Source organism: Phyllobates terribilis, unplaced genomic scaffold, assembly GCF_046119375.1.
Source record: "Phyllobates terribilis strain yellow unplaced genomic scaffold, ASM4611937v1 Scaffold_150__1_contigs__length_4496277, whole genome shotgun sequence".
Taxonomy (NCBI): domain Eukaryota; kingdom Metazoa; phylum Chordata; class Amphibia; order Anura; family Dendrobatidae; genus Phyllobates; species Phyllobates terribilis.
The window spans coordinates 3,085,846-3,111,550 of record NW_027362910.1 but is presented as its reverse complement, the minus strand read 5'-3'; the positions used below and the strand labels follow the sequence as shown (position 1 = coordinate 3,111,550).

The 25,705-nt window shown below is 45.5% G+C and overlaps 1 protein-coding gene across 1 annotated transcript; it reads right to left on the bottom strand.

Annotated features, from left to right (window-relative positions):
• LOC141206940 (uncharacterized) lies at positions 1 to 25,705 on the bottom strand. The gene is made up of 7 exons (XM_073664307.1): positions 25,614 to 25,705; positions 15,748 to 15,898; positions 15,439 to 15,618; positions 15,242 to 15,365; positions 15,061 to 15,158; positions 14,772 to 14,862; positions 1 to 6,461 (listed from the first exon to the last, which is right to left on the bottom strand). The coding sequence occupies exons 1-7, from the start codon at positions 25,637 to 25,639 to the stop codon at positions 5,407 to 5,409; spliced, it is 1,725 nt and encodes a 574-aa protein (XP_073520408.1). The 5' UTR covers positions 25,640 to 25,705; the 3' UTR covers positions 1 to 5,406.

Sequence of the window (25,705 nt, the reverse complement as noted above, 5' to 3'; positions counted from 1 at the left end):
ATGCATGGTCCCCTTACCCCACAATCCTGTTATGTGTGGCCCCCTCATCCCTTTCACACTGTACACACATACAAAAAAAATAAACAGTTATACTCACCTCTCTTCTCTGTGCTCCAGCGCTGCTGTGTCCTCTTCTGCCGGAGGCCGGGGGAGGAGTGCGGCGCTGGAGCACTGCAAATGTGTCTTCAGTAAAATGGCGCCGGATAGCGCAATGCGCACGTGCCGGTCCGACGCCTTCACTCCGCCTCCGGTCCCAGCGAAGAGAGGCGCCGCGGCAACGCTCCTCCCGGTCAGGTAAGTATGTAAGTATGGCGCCAGAGATCGCGGTATGTGTTCAGTGTATACGCATACCGTGATCTCCAGCACCATACACTCCTCTTACCTGTAACGGCTGGATGTCTGCTTCTCTCTGGAGCCAGACTGCGAATCACGCATGCGCAGTCTATAGAGGCTTCAGACAGAGACACGCATCCCGCCTTATATTATAGATATGGTTTAATAATAAATATGCTGAGTCCTATAAATTAGAGGGATTTCGCAGTTGGATGGATAAAGGTATACTGTATTTTTCGGACTATAAGATGCACCGGACCATAAGACGCACCTAGGTTTTCGAGGAGGAAAATAGAAAAAAAATGTAAGCAAAAAATGTGTTCATGATGCACTGTTATGGGGGAGGGAGTCTGCTGCTGACACTGTTATAGGGGTAATGTCCCCCAATTCTGTTAATATCACCCACCCTGGTATACTGTATATGCCCCCCTTCCTATTATGCGTGACACCCCAATGCCCTATCCTGGTATGCATGGCACCCCTCCATCCTGGTATGCATCAGGGCTGTGGAGTCGGAGCCCATTTTGGTGGAGTCGGAATAAAATGGACCCGATATATAATAAATTGGGTACAGTAGTTCAATGCAGTTTGTGTGGAATATTTTTTCATAAGAATTTGGGAAAGTTATGAAATGTCCTATAAATGTCTGTCCTATTCCTGATCTAAGGGTCTGGACTTTTAGCTGAGATTAATCTGTGCTACAGTAAATTCATCACTTAAACATGAGCCATGTATGAGGGAGTCGGAGTCGTGGTCATGGAAATTGAGGAGTCATAGTCATGGAAATTGAGGAGTCATAGTCGGAGGTTTGGCTTACCAACTCCACAGCCCTGGTATGTATGGTACCCCTTCCTTATCCCTATCCTGGCATGCAAGGCACCCCTCATCCTGGCATGCATGATACCCCTCATCCTCGTATGTATGACACCCTCCATCTTGGTATGCATGACACTCCTCACCCTGGTATGTATGGCACCCCTCCATACTAGTATACATGGCACCCCTCATCCCCATCCTAGTATGAATGGCATCCCTCTTCCTGGTATGCATGGCACTCCTCATTCCCATCCTGGTATGCATGGCCCCCTCATCCCTATCCTGGCATGCATGGCACCCCTCATCCCTATCCTTGTATGCATGGCACCCCTCATCCCTATCCTGGTATGCAAGGCCCACCTCATTCCTATCCTGGTATGCAAGGTCCCCCTCATCCCTTTTCCTGGTAAGCATGGCACCCCTAGTCCCTCTTCCTGGTATGCATGGCACCCCTCGTCCCTCTTCCTGGTATACATGGCACCTCTCACCCCCATTTCTGGTATGTGTGGCACCCCTCATCCCTATACTGGGATGCATGCCCCCCCGTATCCCTATCCTCGTATGCATGGCACCCCTCATCCCTATCCTGGTATGCATGGCATGCCTCATCCCTATCCTGGCATGCATGGCCCCCCTCATCCCTATCCTCGTATGCATGGCACCCCTCATCCCTATCCTGGTATGCATGGCATGCCTCATCCCTATCCTTGCATGCATGGACCCCCTCATCCCTATCCTCGTATGCATGAGACCCCTCATCCCTATCCTGGTATGCATGGCCCCCATCATCCCTATCCTGGTATGCATGGCATCCCTTTTCCTGGTATGCATGGCATCCCTCTTCCTAGTATGCATGGCACTCCTCATCCCCATCCTGGTATGCATGCACCCCTTCATCCCTATCCTGGTATGCATGGTACCCCTCATCCCTATCCTGGTATGCATGGCACCCTTCATCCATATCCTTGTATAAATGGCCCCTCTCATCCCTCTTCCAGGTATGCATGGCCCCGCTCATCCCTCTTCCTGGTAAGCATGGCACCCCTGATCCCTCTTCCTGGTACGCATGGCACCCCTCATTCCTCTTCCTGGTATGCATGACCCCCTCATCCCTATCCTGGTATGCATGGCACCACTCATCCTTATCCTGGTATGCATGGCACCCTTCATCCCTCTTCCTGGTATGCATGGCCCCGCTCATCCCTCTTCCTGGTATGCATGGCCCCGCTCATCCCTCTTCCTGGTAAGCATGGCACCCCTCATTCCTCTTCCTGGTAAGCATGACACCCCTAGTCCCTCTTCCTGGTATGCATGGCACCCCTGGTATGCCTGGCACCCCTCGTCCCTCTTCCTGGTATGCATGGCACCCCTCGTCCCTCTTCCTGGTATGCATGGCACCCCTCTTCCTGGTATGCATGGCACCCCTCATCCCCCTTCCTGGTATGCATGGCACCCCTCATCCCCCTTCTGGTATGCATGGCCCCCTCATCCCTATCCTGGTATGCATGGCACCCCTCATCCTTATCCTGGTATGCATGGCACTCCGAATCCCTGTTGGTATGCAAGGCCCCTCTCATCCCTCTTCCTGGTATGCATGGCACCCCTCCATCCTGTTATGCATGGCACCCCTCATCCCCATCCTAGTATGCATGGCACCCCTCATCCCCATCCTGGTATGCATGGCACCCCTTATCCCTATTCTGGTATACATGGCACCCCTCATCCCCCTTCCTGGTATGAATGGCCCCCTCATCCCTATCCTGGTATGCAAGGCCCCCCTCATCCCTATCCTGGTATGCATGGGATGCCTCGTTCCTATCCTCGTTTGCATGGCACCCCTCATCCCTATCCTCGTATGTATGGCACCCCTCATCCCTATCCTGGTATGCAAGGCCCCCCTCATCCCTATCCTGGTATGCATGGGATGCCTCGTTCCTATCCTCGTTTGCATGGCACCCCTCATCCCTATCCTCGTATGCATGGCACCACTCATCCCTATCCTGGTATGCAAGGCCCCCCTCATCCCTATCCTGGTATGCATGGCCCCCTCATCCCTCTTCCTGGTATGCATGGCACCCCTTGTCCCTCTACCTGGTATGCATGGCCCCCTCATCCCTATCCTGGTATGCATGGCCCCCTCATCCCTCTTCCTGGTATGCATGGCACCCCTTGTCCCTCTTCCTGGTCTGCATGGCCCCCCTCATCCCTATCCTGGTATGCATGGCACCCCTCATCCCTATCCTGGTATGCAAGGCCCCCCTCGTTCCTTTTCCTGGTATGCATGGAACCCCTTGTCCCTCTTCCTGGTATGCATGGCACCCCTCATCCTCCTTCCTCGTATGCATGGCCCCCTCATCCCTATCCTGCTATGCATGGCACCCTTCAACCCTATCCTGGTATGCAAGGCCCCCCACGTTCCTCTTCCTGGTATGCATGGCACCACTCATCCCCCTTCCTGGTATGCATGGCCCCCTCATCGCTATCCTGGTATGCATGGCACCCCTCATCCCTATCCTGGAATGCAAGGCCCCCCTCATCCTTATCCATCTATATATGGTCCCCCTCATCCCTCTTCCTGGTATGCATGACCCCCCTCATCCCTCTTCCTGGTATGCATGGTCCCCCTCATCCCTCTACTTGGTATGCATGGCACCCCTCATCCCTCTTCCTGGTAAGCATGGCTCCCCTCATCCCTCTTCCTGGCATGCATGGCACCCCTCGTCCCTCTTCCTGGTATGCATGGCAACCCTTATCTCCATCACGCTGCAAAAAGAAAACAAAAAACGCTTCTACTCACCTTCCTCCCCTCTGCTCCATCGCTGAATCCTGTCTACCAGCAGCTGATCTCACTGCCATGCGCCCTCACAAGGTGAGATGAGCTGCGGGAATAGTCACTGCTCCCCACACCGGAACTGTATGCATGGGGAGCTGTGACTTCATTCTCCTTAATAACCGGCACACAGTGTAGCCGCAGCGCGGATACTGCTGCTGAGCGATCGCGTGTGCCCGCTACTAAAGACCATGAATATTCACCCCCATGGGCGTGGGGAGCAGTGAATAGTCATTTTCATTAGCACCGAGCACAGTGTAGGCTGCAGCAGGCGGCTCTTGCCTCCTGTGCCCCGCTCCTCAACCAGCCAGAGTATTATTTATAAGCCACATTCGGACTGTAAGATGCACCCCCTACTTTCCTCCAAAATTTTGAAGGAAAAAAGTGCATCTTATAGTCCGAAAAATACGGTATATACGATATAAAACATATTGTCTGAAGGGATCCTTAAGTGCTTTGATCAATTAAAGGGGGGATTTGGGTTGACACAATTCTATAGATATTTACAGTTTCGGCATCATTTAATGCACAATCAAAATGGACTCCCTTTTGGGTAAAACATAATACTTTTGTTAAGTTGGTATTAGAGAAGGGAAATACTAAGATTCCTATGTAACATAGGATACCGGACTGATGGTGAATGTCCAAGATGTAAAATGGATGATGCGGGCCTATTACATACGCTATGGGAATGCCGGGAGTCAGGTAAATGCTGGAAAGGAGTTCTGTCTATTATAAAGAGGGAATATAAAATAGATATTCAACCAGACCCAAAAAATGCCTATTAGGTATATTAGAAGATTATATGGAATTTGACCCAATTTCAATAGGGATTTCACATATTTTATTTCAAACTAGGAAACATATTGCATCCAAATGGATTAACCCCTCACCCCCAGAAATTAGTGAACTCAAAAATAGGATAAATAATATTATCAGATTACAAAAAGGGGTATATAAAAAACGAAACTCAATGAATAAATTTGAGAAAATATGAGACTTATGGTTGGATACACCGGGAATGCCATCAAGGGGGTTATTGATGGAGAGACAATTTGACTTATGGAGGAAGGGAGGCATTGACGAGGTCTAATGTTTCATTGTGTATTGGAATTCCTTAACATGTGGTCTGGGTAATATAGCACACCTATATGTGTAGAGGATTCTAATGTTTATTACAATATTATGCTTATATAAGAGATTTCAAGAATGTGGAATGTTAATTGTAAGATATAGTAACAGCAAGTTATCAGACGGTAATGGGCAAGCTGAAAGGATATATCGGAGAGATGCATGTATGTTATTTTATTATTGTATGTACTGGTTTCTTGTTTTGTAAAAAAAAAAAAACTAATGAGAAAACCTCAAAAATTTATTGGATTTTAAAAAAAAGAATAGGAAAAAGGCTTCTACCCTGTGTGGGTTCTCTAGTGCTTAATTAAAGCTGATTTCCGGTTAAAACATTTCCCACATTCTGAACATGAAAAATGCTTCTCCCCTGTGTGAATTCTCTGGTGTCTAACAAGATCTGATTTACGGTTAAAACATTTCCCACATTCTGAACATGAAAAAGGCTTCTCCCCTGTGTGAATTCTCTGGTGGTCAACCAAAGCTGTTTTATGGTTAAAACATTTCCCACATTCTAAACATGAAAATGGCTTCTCCCCTGTGTGAGTTCTCTGGTGTCTAACAAGATCTGATTTCTGGATAAAACATTTCTCACATTCAGAACAGGAAAAAGGCTTCTCCCCTGTGTGAGTTCTCTGGTGCTTAACCAAAGCTGATTTATGGTAAAAACATTTCCCACATTCTGAACATGAAAAAGGCTTCTTCTCCCCTGTGTGAGATCTCTGGTGCTTAACCAAAGTTGATTTATGGTTAAAAAATTTCCCACATTCTGAACATGAAAAAGGCTTCTCCCCTGTGTGAGTTCTCTGGTGATGAACCAAATCTGATTTCAGGATAAAACATTTCCCACATTCTGAACAGGAAAAAGGCTTCTCCCCTGTGTGAATTATCTGATGTCTAACAAGAACTGATTTCCGGTTAAAACATTTCCCACATTCTGAACATGAAAAAGGCTTCTCCCCGGTGTGGGTTCTCTGGTGAATAACAAAAACTGATTTACGGTTAAAACCTCTCCCACATTTGGAACAAGAAAATCTATTGTCCACTGTGTGTATTTTTTGACTTATAGACTTTTCGAGGGTAAAACTATTTCCATTTTCTGAAAGTGAAAATGTCTTCTTTGCTTTAGAAGCAGTTTGTTTTTCAATTCTTATTTTTTTATTTTGACTTTCCTTAGTAGTCGGTAATGAATCAGAAGGCAGGACCTGTTTCATAGGATCAGATGACAGGTCTTTTCTATGAAGGGATGATGGTAGAACTGGAGTAATGGCATTCACTTCAATTGTATCCTGTGGGATCTCAATATCATCTGATTTAAAAATCTCCTGTCCCTCTGATCTCCTGGTACAGTCATCTGCCAAGAAAAAAAACAATTATTAATTTTGAATAAAACATCCTTGAAATTTATATTTTTGAACATTTCTACTTAAAATGTCTGTAGAAATGACAACTTATTGACAGAATGACAGTGAATGACAATTCACAGTCTAATAGAAAGATCCGAATTACTTACCGGTAACGGGATTTTACAGAGCCCATAACAGCACCACCTGAGAGAGGGTATCCGCCCACCAAGGACAGGAACCTACTGAATAAAAAGGCGGTACCTCTCTTCCACATCAGTTTTTGTTTCAGAGCATGAGAGGGCCTCCGAAAAATAGGTTAGTACATAACTGTCACCTAAACATTTCTAATAAAACACCCTAAGAAGTGCACACCATAAGTGATAAAGGGGAGGGAATTAATAGGGTGCTGTCATGGGCTCTGTAAAATCCCGTTACCGGTAAGTAACTAGGATCTTTTTGTTAGAACTCTCCTGTTAGGTTTTTTTGAGTTTGCTGGTCACATGACCATTTTTGCCTATTTAATCCGGCTCCGCCCTCCTTGCCTTGCTGGACTTCATTGTATTTACTACTCTTGAGCTAGCTTGGTGCTCTGTTGCCGTTCTCTGTTAGTTTTGCTAGGTCTTCTGACCTCTATGCTTTTTGTTGTGTGTTTGTCTTTGACTGCTACTATTTCTGCTAGGAGGTGTCCAACTTATCCCAGTCCCTAGTTCTTGTAGGGATTCCTCCCTCACATCTATAGGTCTTCGTACAGACTAGCCGAGGACTTTAGCGGGTCTGATCGCAGGATCAGGTTCCCCGTTACATCGTAGGGATCTAGTTTAGTTCTATTGTAGGGACAGATCTCCTGTCTTTCCTTAGTCTCTGTAGCAGATCATAACACTTTTCCCCTTCTCCCATGACAGCACCACCTGAGAGATTTAGAGAGATCAGACACCAGAGGGAGGGATCACCGCTTGCAAAATCTTCCTCCCAAAGGACAGATCAGTAGAAGAGGAAAGGTCAAGACGGTAATGCTTGTAAAATGTAGTGGGGGATGACCAAGTTGCCGCCTTACATATGATCATATGATGTCGATGGGCACATCCGCCTTCTCAGCCCAGGAAGCAGCTACAGCTCTGGTGGAGTGGGCCTTCAGGTTCTCTGGAACTGGCAGATTGCTAGAAGAGTATGCTAAGCCATGGTGTCCCTGACCCACCTAGCTATGGTCCCCCTTGTAACCTTAAGCCCTTTCCTAGCCCCCTGAAAGGAGATGAATAAGGCGTTACTTTTCCTCCAGGCCTTCATCACCTCCAAATACTGGACTAATACCCTCTTAACATCTAAGGTGTGAAGCTTATGTTCCTCAGAATCTCTAGGGTTAGGATAGAAGGAAGGGAGAGTAATTACTTGTGTTCTATGGAATTTGGAGGCTACCTTTGGAAGATAGGCCGGATCTGGTCGTAAGATTACTCTATCCATACACACTTGAGTGAACGGATTGTTAACTTGACAGAACGTGCAGATCACTAATTCTATGAGCTGACGTTAGAGCTACCAGCATGGCTGTCTTTAAAGTTAGAATTTTTTCTGAAACTTCATCTAAGGGCTCAAAGGGAGGTTTTGTTAGCGCTTCTAGAACCAGATTAAGGTCCCAAGGAGGCATCCTTGGAGTAGGAATAGGTCTGGATCTACTGCAATCTTTAATGAATCTGATGATCCACCTATTCGCCGCCAAGTCGCAATTATATAGTGCCCCCAGAGCTGATACTTGTACCTTAAGGGTACTGGTGGCTAACCCCATGCTTAAACCCTTCTGAAGGAATTCCAGTATGGCCCCAATAGGAACCCTCCCTTTGGCGGACTGACCTGAGGTAGACAGAAATTTAGCCCAGGTTCTGCCATAGATCCTAGTCGTCACCTGCTTCCTACTCGCCAGTAGAGTAGTAACTAGATCTGGAGAAAACCCCTCTTGCGCTAGTAGCAACCTTTCAAAATCCAGGCCGTCAAATGCAGGCCCGATCTTTGGGGATGGAAGACTGGGCCCTGCCTGAGGAGATCTGGGGTGTCCGGAAGAACCCATGGATCCGCTTGGGACATTCTCTTCATCCAAGTGAACCATGGTCTCTTGGGCCAAAACGACGTGATCAATATAACCCTCGCCTGTTCTTCTCGGATCTTCCTTAGGATGGTAGGGATCAGCATTAGACGGGGAAAGGCATAGGCCAGGGAAAAATCCCAAGGAATTTGCAGCACGTCCACCGCAAACGGCCTCTCTTTTGGATTCAAGGAGCAAAAGATTTTGGTTTTCCGATTGTGTTTGTTTGCAAACAGATTTATCTGAGGTTGTCCCCATCGGCCGACAATCTGCTGGAACACCGCTGGATTCATCTCCCATTCTCGTTTCAAGATGTGATGACTTAGAAAATCGGCTTTTACGTTCTCCTCTCCTTTTATATGCAGCACCGAGAGCGTTAACAGATGACTCTCGGCAAAACGAAAGATCTGATCCGCTACTAACATCAGAGGAAGGGATCTGGTACCCCCCTGATGATTGATGTAGGCGACTGTCGTTCGGTTGTCCGACATGATCCGGATGTGATGACCCTGGAGAAAAGAACTGAACTCTACTAGTGCATTTCTGGCTGCCAACAGCTCCCTCATGTTGGAGGAGAGACCCGTCTCGCTGTCCGATCAGAGGCCTTGCACTGAATGATCTCTCAGGTGAGCACCCCAGCCTTCTGCACTTGCGTCTGTCGTAATTGTATCTGACACCTGGAAAGACCAAGGAACCCCCAGAGATAGATTTACCGGAATCCTCCACCAGTCCAGCGAGTTGATTACTACACTTGGAAGGGATATTCTCCCATCCAGGCAACCTCTTAGTCGCCTGTCTGCTGTCAGGATCTCCTGCTGAAGACGTCTGGAATGGAACTGGGCCCACTGAACTGCTGGGATACAAGCTGTCATTGTACCCAATAGAGACATTGAATTTCTCAAGGTCATGGTTGGATTGCTGATTACCCGTGATATTAGGGAACTGATCTTCAGTTTCTTGTCCTCTGGCAGAAGACAGGTCTGGTTTTCGGAGTCCAAAATGAGACCCAGGAATGATTTAACCTTTTTTGGTTCTAGTCTCGATTTTTCTAAATTTAACATCCAACCCAGGCCATTTAGACTGGCCATGACTTCCGCCAGAGTCAGTGCGCAGAGTTGCTTTGATCTGCCCACCACTAAAAAATCGTCCAGGTAAGGGATGACTAGGATATGTTTTTCCCTTAAATACGCTGTGACTTCCAGGATAATCTTTGTAAAAACCCTTGGAGCCATGGAGATGCCAAAGGGAAGAGCTGCAAACTGAAAATGCCTTATGTGCTTGCCGAACTGTACAGCTACCTTCAGAAACTGTTGGTGTGCAGGAAAGATTGGGACGTGGTAGTAAGCGTCCTTCAGATCGAGGACGTGCATATAACAGTCCGGAAACAACATTTTTATGGCCGATTTTATTGATTCCATCTTGAATGGCCTGTAGATCAAATGGTCGTTCAGCTTCTTCAAGTTGACAATGGTTCTGAAGGAACCATCCGGCTTCTTTATTAGGAAGAGAGTTGAGTAAAACCCTCTTCCTTGCTCGGGTACAGGTGTTTCTACTAGAACCCCCTTCACAACAAAAGTGAGTACTTCCTGCTGCAGGGCCATCTGCTCCCTTAGGCCTCTGGGGGCAGAAATCCTGACGGTGTTTCTGGGAATGTTTTTGAACTCCAACTTGAGCCCCCTCCTGATTATCCCTAAAATCCAAGTACTGGACGAGATTTTTTCCCAGGCAGGAAGGAAGTGGGACAACCTTCCTCCCACCTGGGGAGGTCTGTCACTTAGGGGCTTTCTTACTCTCGGAGGATGGACCCCCGAACATGAAGCCTCTGTTATTCGGCTTCCTGTCTCTCCAGCCACTTTGGTCTCTGGGAAACTTGCTCCGATTCTATTTCCTCTTCCGAAAGGAGCTCTTATATCGGGGAACAGACACAGAAACCCATGTTTCTTGTCTGCGGCTTTATCCAGGATATCATCTAAGGCCTTCCCAAAAAGAAAGTCCCCCTCGCAAGGGATTGAGCAGAGTTTAGATTTTGACTGCACATCCCCTGGCCAGCTCTTGAGCCATAATGCCCTATGGGCTGCATTAGAAAGATTTGCTGACCTGGCAGCCAGCCTAACTGAATCTGCCGATGCATCTGCAAGGAATGCAGCCGCCCCCTGCACGAGAGGAAGATCTGACAGAATTTTCTCTCTAGAGACATTCCCTTTGATCTGGTCTTCTAACTGTTGAAGCCAGATCATCATAGACCTGGCGGTGCAGGTGGCTGCCACTGCCAGTTTTAGAGCCCCTGCTGACTCCCAGGCCTGTTAAAGAAAAGATTCCGCCTTTTTATCAAGCGGATCTTTTAGGGTCCCCAAATCCTCAAAGGGCAGTGTGGATCTTTTTGAGGACTTCGCGATGGCCACATCAATTTTAGGGGTTTTGTCCCACTTAGCTGCATCCTCCTCTTCAAAAGGGTATTTCCTCTCTGTTTTTTTCCATTCTCTATCTATAAGAGACTTGATTCTCTCGTTTACTGGGAATGTGCATCTCTTCTTCTGATCTAAGCCCCCGAACATGACATCCTGAACTGTTCTGGGAGCTTTGGTATCAGCAATACCCATAGTCACTCTAATAGCCTTAACCAGTCTTTCAGTATTGTCCACCGAAAAACAAGGCCTACCCCTTCCATCATCATCCGAAGACTCTGATGACGATGATGAGGAGAGGTCAGAGGGGGAAGGATATTCTTTCGTGAAACGGGACTCTACTGATTCCTCTGAGTCCGAGGAAACCCGTTTCTGCTTCCTCTTCTTACGCGAGGTCAAGCCTTTTAAGGAATCCCTGACCTCTGTTTGGATCAAAGTTTTTAATTCCATAGAAAACCTAGGGGACTCCTCTGCTGTGGTTCTCTGGATACAATCCGAGCAAAGGTTTTTAGCGTAGGAGGTGAGAAAGTTAATTTTACATAATGCACACTCCTTATTTTTATTCTTGGAACTACACTTTTTTGGTCCCTAACAACCAGAAAGAACTGAAAGGAGAGAAAAGAGAAAAAAAAACAGAGAAGAGCACATTACTAAGGTGAACTTTCACGAAGATCACTCACCACACTGCCGTTCAGACCAGGGTACCGGAGGCGGTGGTTGCCGTTCACATGAAGGCTCCCATCTGGCGGAGGTGGATTGACGAGATTTCTTCTGACCGGTTCTGCCGGCACTAGTACGACCCCCACTGCTGTGGCTCCGATGATGGGAAGACTCTCGATGCTCCGGTTGCTTGAGCTGTTTATGCTGCTTTGGCAGCTGTGGCTGCTGCTGTTCCTCCTGCGGCGGTGACAGCTGCTGCCCAGGTGACTGCGGCTCCTCACTCATCATGACGGGGATGCAGACACCGCCATCTCGACTGCTTCCCATCCTTAAAAAGCATAAGGGACTCCACTTCCTTTGGGCTCCTCCCCTTCCGGCAGCAGTGTGCTCTCTCTTTTCTGCTTAATGCAGGATTTTTTTATATATATATATATATATATATATATATATATATATATATTTTTATATATATTTTTATTTTACTAAATTAAATATACTCTTTTTTTTTTTTTTAATGCCAGCTGGCGCGCTACGCCGCAGGATCCCTCATGCGCATGCGCAGCCCAGCGGCTCCCGGCGCGCTTGCAAATGGGGATAACCCGGCGCGCTATGTCACAGGGCGCGACGCAACCCTGCACATGCGCAGCCCGGAAGACCTGCCTGCCGGCGCGCTCAGCCAGGGCCACCATGTGAGCGCAGACCCAGCTGCAGGACCCAGCGCACATGGGAGAGGACCCCGGAAGGCACCCCCCCGCACGCAGACCCAGGTATCAGCAAGATGGGGCTGGGAACAGAGGACCATCTGCTGCATCTTCATGGCCTCCAGGCCGCATCGATCCCGGGATCCACGGTCCAGACCCCACGATCAGGTAGGCGAGGCACCACCTAGAGAGGCTCCCATCAAGGACAGGAACCAAAACTGATGCGGAAGAGAGGTACCGCCTTTTTATTCAGTAGGTTTCTGTCCTTGGTGGGTGGATACCCTCTCTCAGGTGGTGCTGTCATGGGAGAAGGGGAAAAACTTCATAGGATGAACCATTGGATTGTGGTGTTCAACTGTTTGTTCATTCTGCCTCCAAAATATGAAATAAGAAGCCACCAAGCAATGTTATGTAGACAAAAATGATACCAATAATTAATTTTACTCATCCATAAACCAATCCAGCAATATCCGCTCTCCCAAAGTCAAATCTCCCCCTTGCTTCCGAGCCTTGCAGTGCGTCCAAACCACATTTATCATCCATGTATTTGGCATTACTATAGTGAGAAGAACCCTCTTCATTTACGGTGTGTGTCTCCTGGAGCACAATCTGGGCACTATGTGTTGGGTAATAAAATGGCCAATGGGCAATTTTTACTCTCCAACATCAACTGCGAGCTAATGTCCAGAAAGTGGCCGTGGAGTCAATATAGTCACTACTCCTATAAATTAATTCACTGAGGGTTATAATTTCCAAAATTCAGTCACTTTATGGGGATTTCTATTGCTCTGGTTTTCTGCCATTTTGTCATATTAATGTTTCTACAAATGTTGTGTCCCATCTCCTCTGGGATCTGCAAGATCTGCATTCAAACAGCTAAATGGCGCTCCTTCCCTTCTTACCCTGCCATGTGCCCAGACAGTAGAGTACAACCGTATATAGGGGATTGTCACATTCAAGAGTAGCTGGAAATAATTTGTAAGGTCCATTTGTTTCCTATTATCCTTTGTGAAGAATCTCACAGTTATCACCACATAAAGTGACACACGTCAGATTTGAAAAATGGTGCCTGATTAGGAACACAAAACTGGCTGCAGGAAGGGGTTAAATCAGAGAATTTTGGGAACGAACTGCTGTAGTCAAAAACTGAATATAGATAATAACACATCTACTGAAATGATCGAACTGAACAGTCTTCTCAGTAAATAGTGAGTAACTAGTGGTGAAACCTCTCTGGGGTAATTAGAGTCTGGGGCTCGGGGGCTCTTCATCATCTAAACTATCGTAAGGGACAATATTTTCTGTCAGATAAATTTCAAGAAGAAATATTAGACATTGAAGTAGAACTTTTTATAATACTGCAGAGCTGAGGGGTCTTAAATCTAGACCTCGGGCATTGGGAAGACGTAATGGAGACCTTCTTTTAAAGACCACCATGGAGTTACAGAGACACATAAGTGAGTCAGACCGATCCCACCATAATCAAACTATCATAGAGAATGAACCTGTGAAAAAGACAGAATAAAAGATATGCTACATCCCCAACAACAATGTATATATAAGGGAGAGCTCCAACACTAAACCGGAGTCGCAGTCATTTATGGTGGACCATTGGAGGTATGATGAGTCCTGACCAGGAGAGTAGAGAGAGTATTAGTGCCCCCATTTCAGGAGAGATTGTGCAGGAATCTGAATTCCTAAGGATTGAAAACATAATGGAATTTATGACGTGGAGTGAATCCATGAAACTAGGGCTCGAGCCATGCCACCACATCTCCTGCAGGCGTGAATAGATGTATATTACAGCCATCAGCCACGCACAGCTTAGAGACATATCATGGCACAGGTGTAATGTTATTTATGTAGTTTATCAAGATCCTGTTTGAAGATAGTTTGAAAAGTCAGGATAAAGGGAAACTCCGTTGTTGTTGTACAGAAATTCACACTTGGCCCTCACTGCACATTTAATGTTGTCGATCATAAAAGTGAAGTTTGGCCAGAAAGACTGGACCTGGTCTTGTAGGGACCATACGAACACATTCAGCCGCACAGAAGGGAGAGAAGGTAGATTCATCCAATAAGATATCAGGGATCTAGGAAGCCAACAGCATCATCACCCTCCGCTTTCTCTTACAGGCCCATCATAATATTTTTCTTCAAGTGATTTTCTCACTTGTCAGCACTTTCTACGTACGCTGTCATTTGGCTTTGTAGTTTACAGATCTGGGCAGGTAACGGTCAGCGTCTACTAATCCCAGGGGGTAGGTGGATCCCCAGGTTGTAAGTTTTATATAAAAGGGCTTTTACAATTACACAAAGTTATGTGAACATTTTTGGATGGAGGAAAATGTTGTGGTCTAGAGGGAAAATGGTGATCACACGATTGTGATACGGCCGGACTACACGACCGATAAAGCAGCCACAGCCGGTGACTGAGAAGAATCTGTGACTTCTCTGCATTTAGTGGTCACTACTCACCTGGGTAGTCATATGTAGGAATCTCCTCCTTACACCGCTCATCACCCCTCACATATGTCTCTGTAGTATTAATATGGGTCAGATCTTCACCCTGAAACAAATATCGTAAAAGTCACAGACAGATGGAGAAGTCCCATCTATGATCAGCTCTAATCCTGCCACCTCCACAGTTCTCATTACACAAGTATAAAACATATAATACTGGTGGATAAAACAAGACTGAGCACAAGACCTTGACAGCCGCCTACACATCATAGGGGAGATCTCAGGACACCTTCTCTCCACCTACCTGATGATCCTGAGGAACATTGGGACCTTCTTGTTTACAGTCCTGTGGAAGAAGAGGACGGGGACATCTCTCTGGTGTTGTCCTCTTACTGGATAGATCTGGAGGAAACACATACAGGGACTGAATTCATTCTTTACATACAGATAATTATAGGCCGTGTGCATTTAGTCCTGTCTATTACCTGGTGATGTGAGGGGCTGGGGAACCTCCATCATGATGTCCTTGTACAGATCTTTGTGTCCTTCTAAATACTCCCACTCCTCCATGGAGAAATAGACAGCGACATCCTGATACCTTATAGGAACCTGACACATACAATGATACCGTCATCCCACGATCCCTCCATAGCGTTACTGTATAATGTCCCAGCAGTGTCACCTCTCCAGTCAGCAGCTCAATCATCTTGTAGGTGAGTTCTAGGATCTTCTGGTCATTGATGTCCTCGTGTATCAGGGGGTGAGGTGGAGATCCTGTGATTGGGCTCAGGGGTCTTCCCCATCCCTCAGACACAGGGTCCTGACAGCGCTCACTAGAGGTCTTCCTCACTACTGTGTAATCCTGGTTATGGAGAGACACATTAATAAATCTCACTACAGACATTTCCAGAGTCCTCACCTCTCCAGTTCTGTCCATCTGTTATTCCCATAGATAAGAATGATGTAATGTGACGTCATCAGAATCTCTCACCTCTCCAGTAAGCCGGAAGAGGATCTCTATGGTGAGGTGCATTATCCTCTCCACCATCTTGTCTCTGTCCATGTCCATCCTTGATAGGTGATTCAGAAAAATTCTCTTAATATAGAAGATCTTCACTGAGAGGATCTGATATTGTAGAAACCTGAATGAGAAGATGAGCCGATGTAACATCATAAAGAATTCTGTGTAATAATACAATTACTGGAGATAATAAGGGAAATATATCAGGAGATAGAATGTGTAGATGTTGTGTTCTCTAGTTTTTATGGACTGGAACATAAGTTGAATTGCTGACTTAGACATCTCCTCCATACTTCCAATCACTGGCTAAGTTGGCCACTGCTTCAGTAAGAATCACCCAGAAACCCAAGCAGCAATGGTATTTTTATTATTTTACAACATTCTGCTTTTGTCCCTGACGTAGTAATAAAACCTATATATTTTAGGCCACAGACAACAAGCAGTTTCTTCCTCGGAGTCGGCAGCTGAATACGTTTCTTATAGACTCATCTTCCATAACGTTAATTCTCGTCATATACATTACACATGGCATGAGAAATAACAACTTCATGATGAGGACGACATCTTCATCTTCTAATACGGCTCTAGAAACAAATTTGGCCAGAGTCCGTCACTGACTACATCATCACCGACCGTCTGTATGAATGTTTCCCGTCTTCCCCAGGTTGTAATCTTTTATCACGTTAGATCTCATTTATAAGAGCGTGTTTGTAAGAACAAGACAGTTATTTGATGCTAATGTCTCCATGTACAGTGGTTTTTCCTGGATATTATGTTTCTATTAGCATTTTCCTGTAGGCTTCCATATATTACATGAAAAACACCAAAAAAAGAAAACCAAGTGTTAAAACATAAAATAAAATTGGGGATGGTGGCACTGTGGGAACACTATACTGTATGTGGGGGGGATGGTTGTAATGTGGGAATATTATACTGTATGTGGGGGGATGGTGGTACTGTGGGAACATTATACTGTATGTGGGGGGGATGGTTGTAATGTGGGAATATTATACTGTATGTGGGGGGATGGTGGCACTAAGGGAACATTATACTGTATGTGGGGGGGATGGTGGTAATGTGGGAATATTATACTGTATGTGGGGGGATGGTGGTAATGTGGGAACATTATACTGTATGTGGGGGGATGGCGGTACTGTGGGAATGTTATATTGTATGTGGGGAGATGGTGGGACTGTGACAACATTATACTGTATGTGGGGGGATGGTGGTAATGTGGGAACATTATACTGTATGTGGGAAGATTGTGGAACTGTGGGAACATTATACGGTGTGGGGGGATGGCGCAACTGTGGGAACATTATACTGTATATGGGAAGATGGTGGTACTGTGGGAACATTATACTGTATGTGGGGGGGATGGTGGTAATGTGGGAATATTATACTGTATGTGGGGGGATGGCGGCACTGTGGGAGCATTATACTGTATGTGGGGGGATGGTGGTAATGTGGGAACATTATACTGTATGTGGGGAGATGGTGGGACTGTGACAACATTATACTGTATGTGGGGGGATGGTGGTAATGTGGGAACATAATACTGTATGTGGGGGGATGGCGCAACTGTGGGAACATTATACTGTATATGGGAAGATGGTGGTACTGTGAGAACATTATACGGTGTGGGGGGATTGCGGAACTGTGAGAACATTATACTGTATGTGGGGGGGATAGTGGTACTGTGAGAACATTATACTGTATGTGGGAAGATGGCGGTACTGTGAGAACATTATACTGTGTGTGGGAAGATGGCGGTACTGTGAGAACATTATACGGTGTGGGAAGATGGCGGTACTGTGGGAATATTATACTGTATGTGGGAAGATTGCGGAACTGTGGGAACATTATACTGTATGTGGGGGGATGACGGTACTATGAGAACATTATACTGTATGTGGGGGGATGGCGGTACTGTGAGAACATTATACTGTATGTGGGGGGATGGCGGTACTATGAGAACATTATACTGTATGTGGGGGGATGGCGGTACTGTGAGAACATTATACTGTATGTGGGGGGATGGCGGTACTGTGGGAACATTATACTGTATGTGGGAAGATGGCGGTACTGTGAGAACATTATACTGTATGTGGGGGGGATGGCGGTACTGTGAGAACATTATACTGTATGTGGGAAGATGGCGGTACTGTGAGAACATTATACTGTATGTGGGAAGATGGCGGTACTATGAGAACATTATACTGCATGTGGGGGGGATGGTGGCACTGTGAGAACATTATACTGTATGTGGGGGGGATGGCGGTACTGTGAGAACATTATACTGTATGTGGGGGGATGGCGGTACTATGAGAACATTATACTGTATGTGGGGGGATGGCGGTACTGTGGGAACATTACACTGTATGTGGGGGGATGGCGGTACTGTGAGAACATTATACTGTATGTGGGGGGGATGGCGGTACTGTGAGAACATTATACTGTATGTGGGGGAATGGCGGTACTGTGGGAACATTACACTGTATGTGGGGGGATGGCGGTACTGTGGGAACATTATACTGTATGTGGGAAGATGGCGGTACTGTGAGAACATTATACTGTATGTGGGGGGATGGTGGTAATGTGGGAACTTTATACTGTATGTGGGAAGATGGCGGTACTGTGACAACATTATACTGTATGTGGGGGTATGGTGGTAATGTGGGAACATTATACTGTATGTGGGAAGATGGCGGTACTGTGACAACATTATACTGTATGTGGGGGGATGGGGGTACTGTGAGAACATTATACTGTATGTGGGGGGATGGCGGTACTGTGAGAACATTATACGGTGTGGGGGGATGGCGGTACTGTGAGAACATTATACTGTATGTGGGGAGATGGTGGTACTATGAGAACATTATACTGTATGTGGGGGGATGGCGGTACTGTGGGAACATTATACTGTATGTGGGGGGATGGCGGTACTGTGAGAACATTATACGGTATGTGGGGGGGATGGCGGTACTGTGAGAACATTATACTGTATGTGGGAAGATGGCGGTACTGTGAGAACATTACACTGTATGTGGGGGGATGGCGGTACTGTGAGAACATTATACTGTATGTGGGGGGATGGCGGTACTGTGAGAACATTATACGGTGTGGGGGGATGGCGGTACTGTGAGAACATTATACTGTATGTGGGGAGATGGTGGTACTATGAGAACATTATACTGTATGTGGGGGGATGGCGGTACTGTGGGAACATTATACTGTATGTGGGGGGATGGCGGTACTGTGAGAACATTATACGGTATGTGGGGGGGATGGCGGTACTGTGAGAACATTATACTGTATGTGGGAAGATGGCGGTACTGTGAGAACATTACACTGTATGTGGGGGGATGGCGGTACTGTGAGAACATTATACTGTATGTGGGGGGATGGCGGTACTGTGAGAACATTATACGGTGTGGGGAAATAGAGGTACTATGAGAGCATTATATTGAGAGGCTTAATGACCGCAGTGGCTCCTGCGACCGACCCCTACTTCAGCTGGATGTGTTCTCGGACTGACATTCAGCTGAAGAGCCACAATACACGCTGCTGACCAATCAGAGGCCAGCAGCTGACATCGGCATGTACGCCATTAGGGGGCGCATGGAAGTAACATCATGCTCTCCTGTCACTTGTAGCTGAAGTCAGCGGCAGCTCCAGAAAAAAGACACCGAGCGGCGAGGGAGCAGAGAGAAGGCGAGTATAATGTTCTGTTTTCTTTAAATCAGCGAGTACACGGTGCCCTTGGCCATAATACTACATGTAAGAGTGTGGGCTGCGCATTATACTACATGTAAGAGTGTGGGCTGTGCATTATACTACATGTAAGAGTGTGGGATGTGCATTATACTACATGTAAGAGTATGGGCTGTGCATTATACTACATGTATGGACTATGGGCTGTGCATTATACTACATGTATGGACTATGGGCTGTGCATTATACTACATGTATGACTATGGGCTGTGCATTATACTACATGTATGGACTATGGGCTGTGCATTATACTACATGTATGACTATGGGCTGTGCATTATACTACATGTATGGACTATGGGCTGTGCATTATACTACATGTATGACTATGGGCTGTGCATTATGCTACATGTATGGACTATGGGCTGTGCATTATACTACATGTATGACTATGGGCTGTGCATTATACTACATGGATGACTGTGGGCTGTGCATTATACTACATGGATGAGTGTGGGCTGTGCATTATACTACATGTATGGACTATGGGCTGTGCATTATACTACATGTATGGACTATGGGCTGTGCATTATACTACATGTATGGACTATGGGCTGTGCATTATACTACATGGATGACTATGGGCTGTGCATTATACTACATGGATGACTATGGGCTGTGCATTATACTACATGTATGGACTATGGGCTGTGCATTATACTACATGGATGACTATGGGCTGTGCATTATACTACATGGATGACTATGGGCTGTGCATTATACTACATGTATGGACCAGGGCTGTGCATTATACTACATGTATGAGTATGGGTTGTGCATTATACTACATGTATGGACTATGGGCTGTGCATTATACTACATGTATGAGTATGGGCTGTGCATTATACTACATGTAAGAGTATGGGCTGTGCATTATACTACATGTATGGACCATGGGCTGCGCATTATACTACATGTATGGACTATGGGCTGTGCATTATACTACATGTATGAGTATGGGCTGTGCATTATACTACATGTATGACTGTGGGCTGTGCATTATACTACATGTATGAGTATGGGCTGTGCATTATACTACATGTATGACTATGGGCTGTGCATTATACTACATGTATGGACTATGGGCTGTGCATTATACTACATGTATGACTATGGGCTGTGCATTATACTACATGTAAGAGTGTGGGCTGTGCATTATACTACATGGATGACTATGGGCTGTGCATTATACTACATGTATGGACCAGGGCTGTGCATTATACTACATGTATGACTATGGGCTGTGCATTATACAACCCCTGGCAAAAATTATGGAATCACCGGGCTCGGAGGATTTTCATTCAGTTGTTTAGTTTTGTGGCATGTCTGTGATCTGCTTTTTTTTCAACAACATTAAAGTAATTTAAAATGGCAACTTTATGGCTTTAAGAAACACTAAAAGAAATCAAGAAAAAAAATGTGGTACTCAGTAAGGGTAATTTTTTTCCGACCAAGCAGAGGGAAAAAATTATGGATTCACTCTGTAAATTTTCATTTCCAAAACTAACACCTGCATCAAATTAGATCTGCTCGTTAGGCTGCATCTAAAAAGGAGTGATCACACCTTGGAGAGCTGTTGCACCAAGTGGACTGACATGAATCATGGCTCCAACACGAGAGATGTCAATTGAAACAAAGGAGAGGATTATCAAACTCTTAAAAGGTAAATCATCACACAATGTTGCAAAAGATGTTGGTTGTTCACAGTCAGCTGAGTCTAAAATCTGGACCAAATACAAAAAACATGGGAAGGTTGTTAAAGGCAAACATACTGGTAGACCAAGGAAGACATCAAAGCATCAAGACCGGAAACTTAAAGCAATATGTCTCCAAAACAAGAAATGCACAACAAAACAAATGAGGAACAAATGGGAGGAAACTGGAATCAATGTCTGTGACCGAACTGTAAGAAACCGCCTAAAGGAAATGGGATTTACATACAGAAAAGCTAAACATAAGCCATCATTAACACCTAAACAGAAAAAAACAAGGTTACAATGGGCTAAGGAAAAGCAATCGTGGACTGTGGATGACTGGATGAAAGTCATATTCAGTGATGAATCGCAAATCTGCATTGGGCAAAGTGATGATGCTGGAACTTTTGTTTGGTGCCGTTCCAATGAGATTTATAAAGATGACTGCATGAAGAGAACATGCAAATTTCCACAGTCATTGATGCTATGGGGCTGCATGTCAGGTAAAGGCACTGGGGAGATGGCTGTCATTACATCTTCAATAAATGCCCAAGTTTACATTGATATTTTGGACAGTTTTCTTATCCCATCAATTGAAAGGATGTTTGGGGATGATGACATCATTTTTCAAGATGATAATACATCCTGCCATAGAGCAAAAACGGTGAAAACATTCCTTGAAAGAAGACACATAAGGTCAATGTCATGGCCTGCCAATAGTCCGGATCTCAATCCAATTGAAAATCTTTGGTGGAAGTTGAAGAAAAGTCATAAGTTACTTACCGGTAACAGGATTTTTCGGAGACCATGACAGCACCACGAGAGAGGGGATCCACCCACCAAGGACAGGAAACCTACAGGCTTAAAAGGGGGCGGCCCTCCCTCTCGCCTCAGTTTGGATTACAGAGCATTGAGAGGACTGCCAGGTTAGTAGACATAGCAAAACAATCATAAAAATAACATTTTTATACAACACCACTAAGTGAGAAAAGGTTGTAATTAATAGATGAGGAGTGCTCCCATAAGGTGAAGGGAGGGAATATAAGGGTACTGTCATGGTCTCCGAAAAATACCGTTACCGGTAAGTAACTTATGACTTTATCGGTCGACCATGACAGCACCACGAGAGAATTGCAGAGATGAAAAAGTCTAGGGAGTGACTACAGCCTGGAGCACCCTTCTCCCAAATGTGAGGTTGGATGAAACAAGCAACTCCAGTCTATAGTGCCTATAGAAGGTAGATGGAGAAGACCAGGTAGCAGCCTTACATATGTCTTCCATCGAGATACCAGTCTTCTCTGCCACTGAGGTTGCCACCGCACGGGTAGAGTGAGCCTTCAACCCCTGTGGCGTTTCCTCACCGCTGGAGACATAGGCTAGAGTAATAGCCTCCCTGATCCACCTAGCTATGGTGGATTTAGTAACCTTAAGCCCCTTCCTCACCCCTTGGAAGGAGATAAATAAGGAACTATCTTTCCTGAAGGCCTGCAATAGGTTCCCTCCATCAAGGACAGGAAACCAAACTGAGGCGAGGGAGGGCCGACCACATTTAAGCCTGTAGGTTTCCTATCCTTGGTGGGCGGATCCCCTCTCTCGTGGTGCTGTCATGGTCGACCGATAAATAGTCTATGACAAGGCTCCAACCTGCAAAGCTGATCTGGCAACAGCAATCAGAGAAAGTTGGAGCCAGATTGATGAAGAGTACTGTTTGTCACTCATTAAGTCCATGCCTCAGAGACTGCAAGCTGTTATTAAAGCCAGAGGTGGTGCAACAAAATACTAGTGATGTATTGGAGTGTTATTTTGTGTTTTGTTTTTCATGATTCCATAATTTTTTCCTCAGAATTGAGTGATTCCATAATTTTTTCCCTCTGCTTGGTCGGAAAGAAATTACCCTTACTGAGTACCACACTTTTTTTCAACAACTGAATGAACATCCTCCGAGCCCGGTGATTCCATAATTTTTGCCAGGGGTTGTACTACATGTACGGACTAAGGGCTGTGCATTGTACTACATGTACAGACTATGGGCTGTGCATTATACTACATGTACAGACTATGGGCTGTGCATTATACTGTATGGAGGATTATGGGCTGTGCATTATACTTCTGTTATGGGGCCCCATCACTTCTATGTTCGCCCCTGTGAGTGTAATAGTTTATTTTTTTCTATACACTAAAGAACAGAGGCAGAACGGGGGACATATACTAGGTTGAGGCCCAGGATAAAGGACATACATATACAGGGGGTACGGGAAGTATTCAGACCCCTTTAAATTTTTCACTCTTTTTTTTTCAACATCATTTTTATTTTATTTTTCAAAACATAAATACATAACATACATCTAATCTGGTACATAGAGAGGTCAGAGTGCCCGTACGCAGACTGGGTCTATAACAACTCTATTCACATATTTAATTGGTATAACAGTAAATTTTTCACTCTTTGTTTCATTGCAGCCATTTGGTAAATTCTAAAAAGTTCATTTTTTTCTCATTAAAGTCCACTCTGCACCCCATCTTGACTGAAAAAAAACAGAAATGTAGAAATTTATGCACATTTTTTAAAAAGAAAAACTGAAATATCACATGGTCATAAGTATTCAGCCCCTTTGCTCAGTATTGAGGAGAAGACCCCTTTTGAGCTAGTACAGCCACAAGTCTTCTTGGGAATGATGCAACAAGTTTTTCACACCTGGATTTGGGGATCCTCTGCCATTCTTCCTTGCAGATCCTCTCCAGTTCCGTCAGGTTGGATGGTGAACATTGGTGCACAGCCATTTTCAGGTCTCTTCAGAGATGCTCAATTGGGTTTAGGTCAGGGCTCTGGCTGGGCCAGTCAAGAATGGTCACAGAGTTGTTCTGAAGCCATTGCTTTGTTATTTTAGCTGTGTGCTTAGGGTCATTGTCTTGTTGGAAGGTGAACCTTCGGCCAAGTCTGAGGTCCAGAGCACTCTGGAAGAGGTTTTCATCCAGGATATCTCTGTACTTGGCCGCATTCATGTTTCCTTCAATTACAACCAGTCGTCCTGTCCCTGCAGCTGAAAAACAACCCCATAGCATGATGCTGCCACCACCATGTTTCACTGTTGGGATTGTATTGGGCAGGTGATGAGCAGTGCCTGGTTTTCGCCACACATACCGCTTAGAATTATCACCAAAAAGTTCTATCTTCATCTCATGAGACCAGAGAATCTTATTTCTCACAGTCTGGGAGTCCTTCATGTGTTTTTGAGCAAACTCTATGCAGTCTTTCATATGTCTTGCACTGAGGAGAGTCTTCCGTCGGGCCACTCTGCCATAAAAGCCCGACTGGTGGAGGGCTGCAGTGATAGTTGACTTTGTGGAACGTTCTCCCATCTCCCTACTGCATCTCTGGAGCTCAGCCACAGTGATCTTGAGGTTCTTCTTTACTTCTCTCACTAAGGCTCTTATCCCACGATTGCTCAGTTTGGCTGGACGGCCAGGTCTTGGAAGATTTCTTGTGGTCTCAAACTTCTTCCATTTAAGAATTATGGAGGCCACTGTGTTCTTAGGAACCTTAAGTAATGCAGAAATTCTTTTGTAACCTTGGTCAGATCTGTGCCTTGCCACAATTCTGTCTCTGAGCTCCTTGGGCAGTTCCTTTGAGCTCATGATTCTCATTTGGTCTGACATGCACTGTGAGCTGTGAGGTCTTATATAGACAGGTGTGTGCCTTTCCAAATCAAGTCCTATCAGTTTAATTAAACACAACTGGACTCCAATGAAGGAGTAGAACCATCTCAAGGAGGATCACAAGGAAATGGACAGCATGTGACTTAAATATGAGTGTCTGAGCAAAGGGTCTGAATACTTATGACCATGCGATATTTCAGTTTTTCTTTTTAATAAATTTGCAAAAATTTCTACATTTCTTTTTAGTCGAGATGGGGTGCAGAGTGTACTGTAATGAGAAAAAAAAGAACTTTTTAGAATTTACCAAATGGCTGCAATGAAACAAAGAGTGAAAAATGTAAAGAAGTCTGAATACTTTCCGTACCCACTGTATATATCAGGATGGGGGGTGGTCAAAATCTCGCAACGGGTCCCATCAGACCCTAGTTATGCCTCTGATTGTACTGTGTGGGGGGATGGCGGTACTATGGGAACATTACACTGTGTGGGGGCATCATACATACTGCATAACAGGGGCATTACACTGTGGGGGGTCCTGTACTCTGAGAACAATACGTTTCCTGTCTCCATAGTTGGGTCGTATGTATCTATTACAGGAAACAGAACAGAAACCTTATGATTCTTATAAAGGGGCAACACAAGACCCCAAAAGAGCCTCCGTGCTGAAGGGGTTATTGCCCCCTGTGCCCAGTAATGGGGGTCTCCACATACCTCCACCTGCAGAGCCACCACCACATATATGGCTGTTGTGTGCACACAGGACCTGTGATGAGGTCACAGGAGGAGAGGAGTCAGGGGTCACA

Bases quoted from the DNA above. Each gene is read 5' to 3' on its own strand.
- LOC141206940 (XM_073664307.1), bottom strand. From the start codon at position 25,639: ATGTGGTGGTGGCTCTGCAGGTGGAG. The intron at 15,619-15,747 runs GTGAGAGATTCT...CTCCATAACCAG, and splicing joins TCTTCCGGCTTACTGGAGAG to GATTACACAGTAGTGAGGAA. The intron at 15,159-15,241 runs GTAATAGACAGG...TGTTTCCTCCAG, and splicing joins CCAGCCCCTCACATCACCAG to ATCTATCCAGTAAGAGGACA.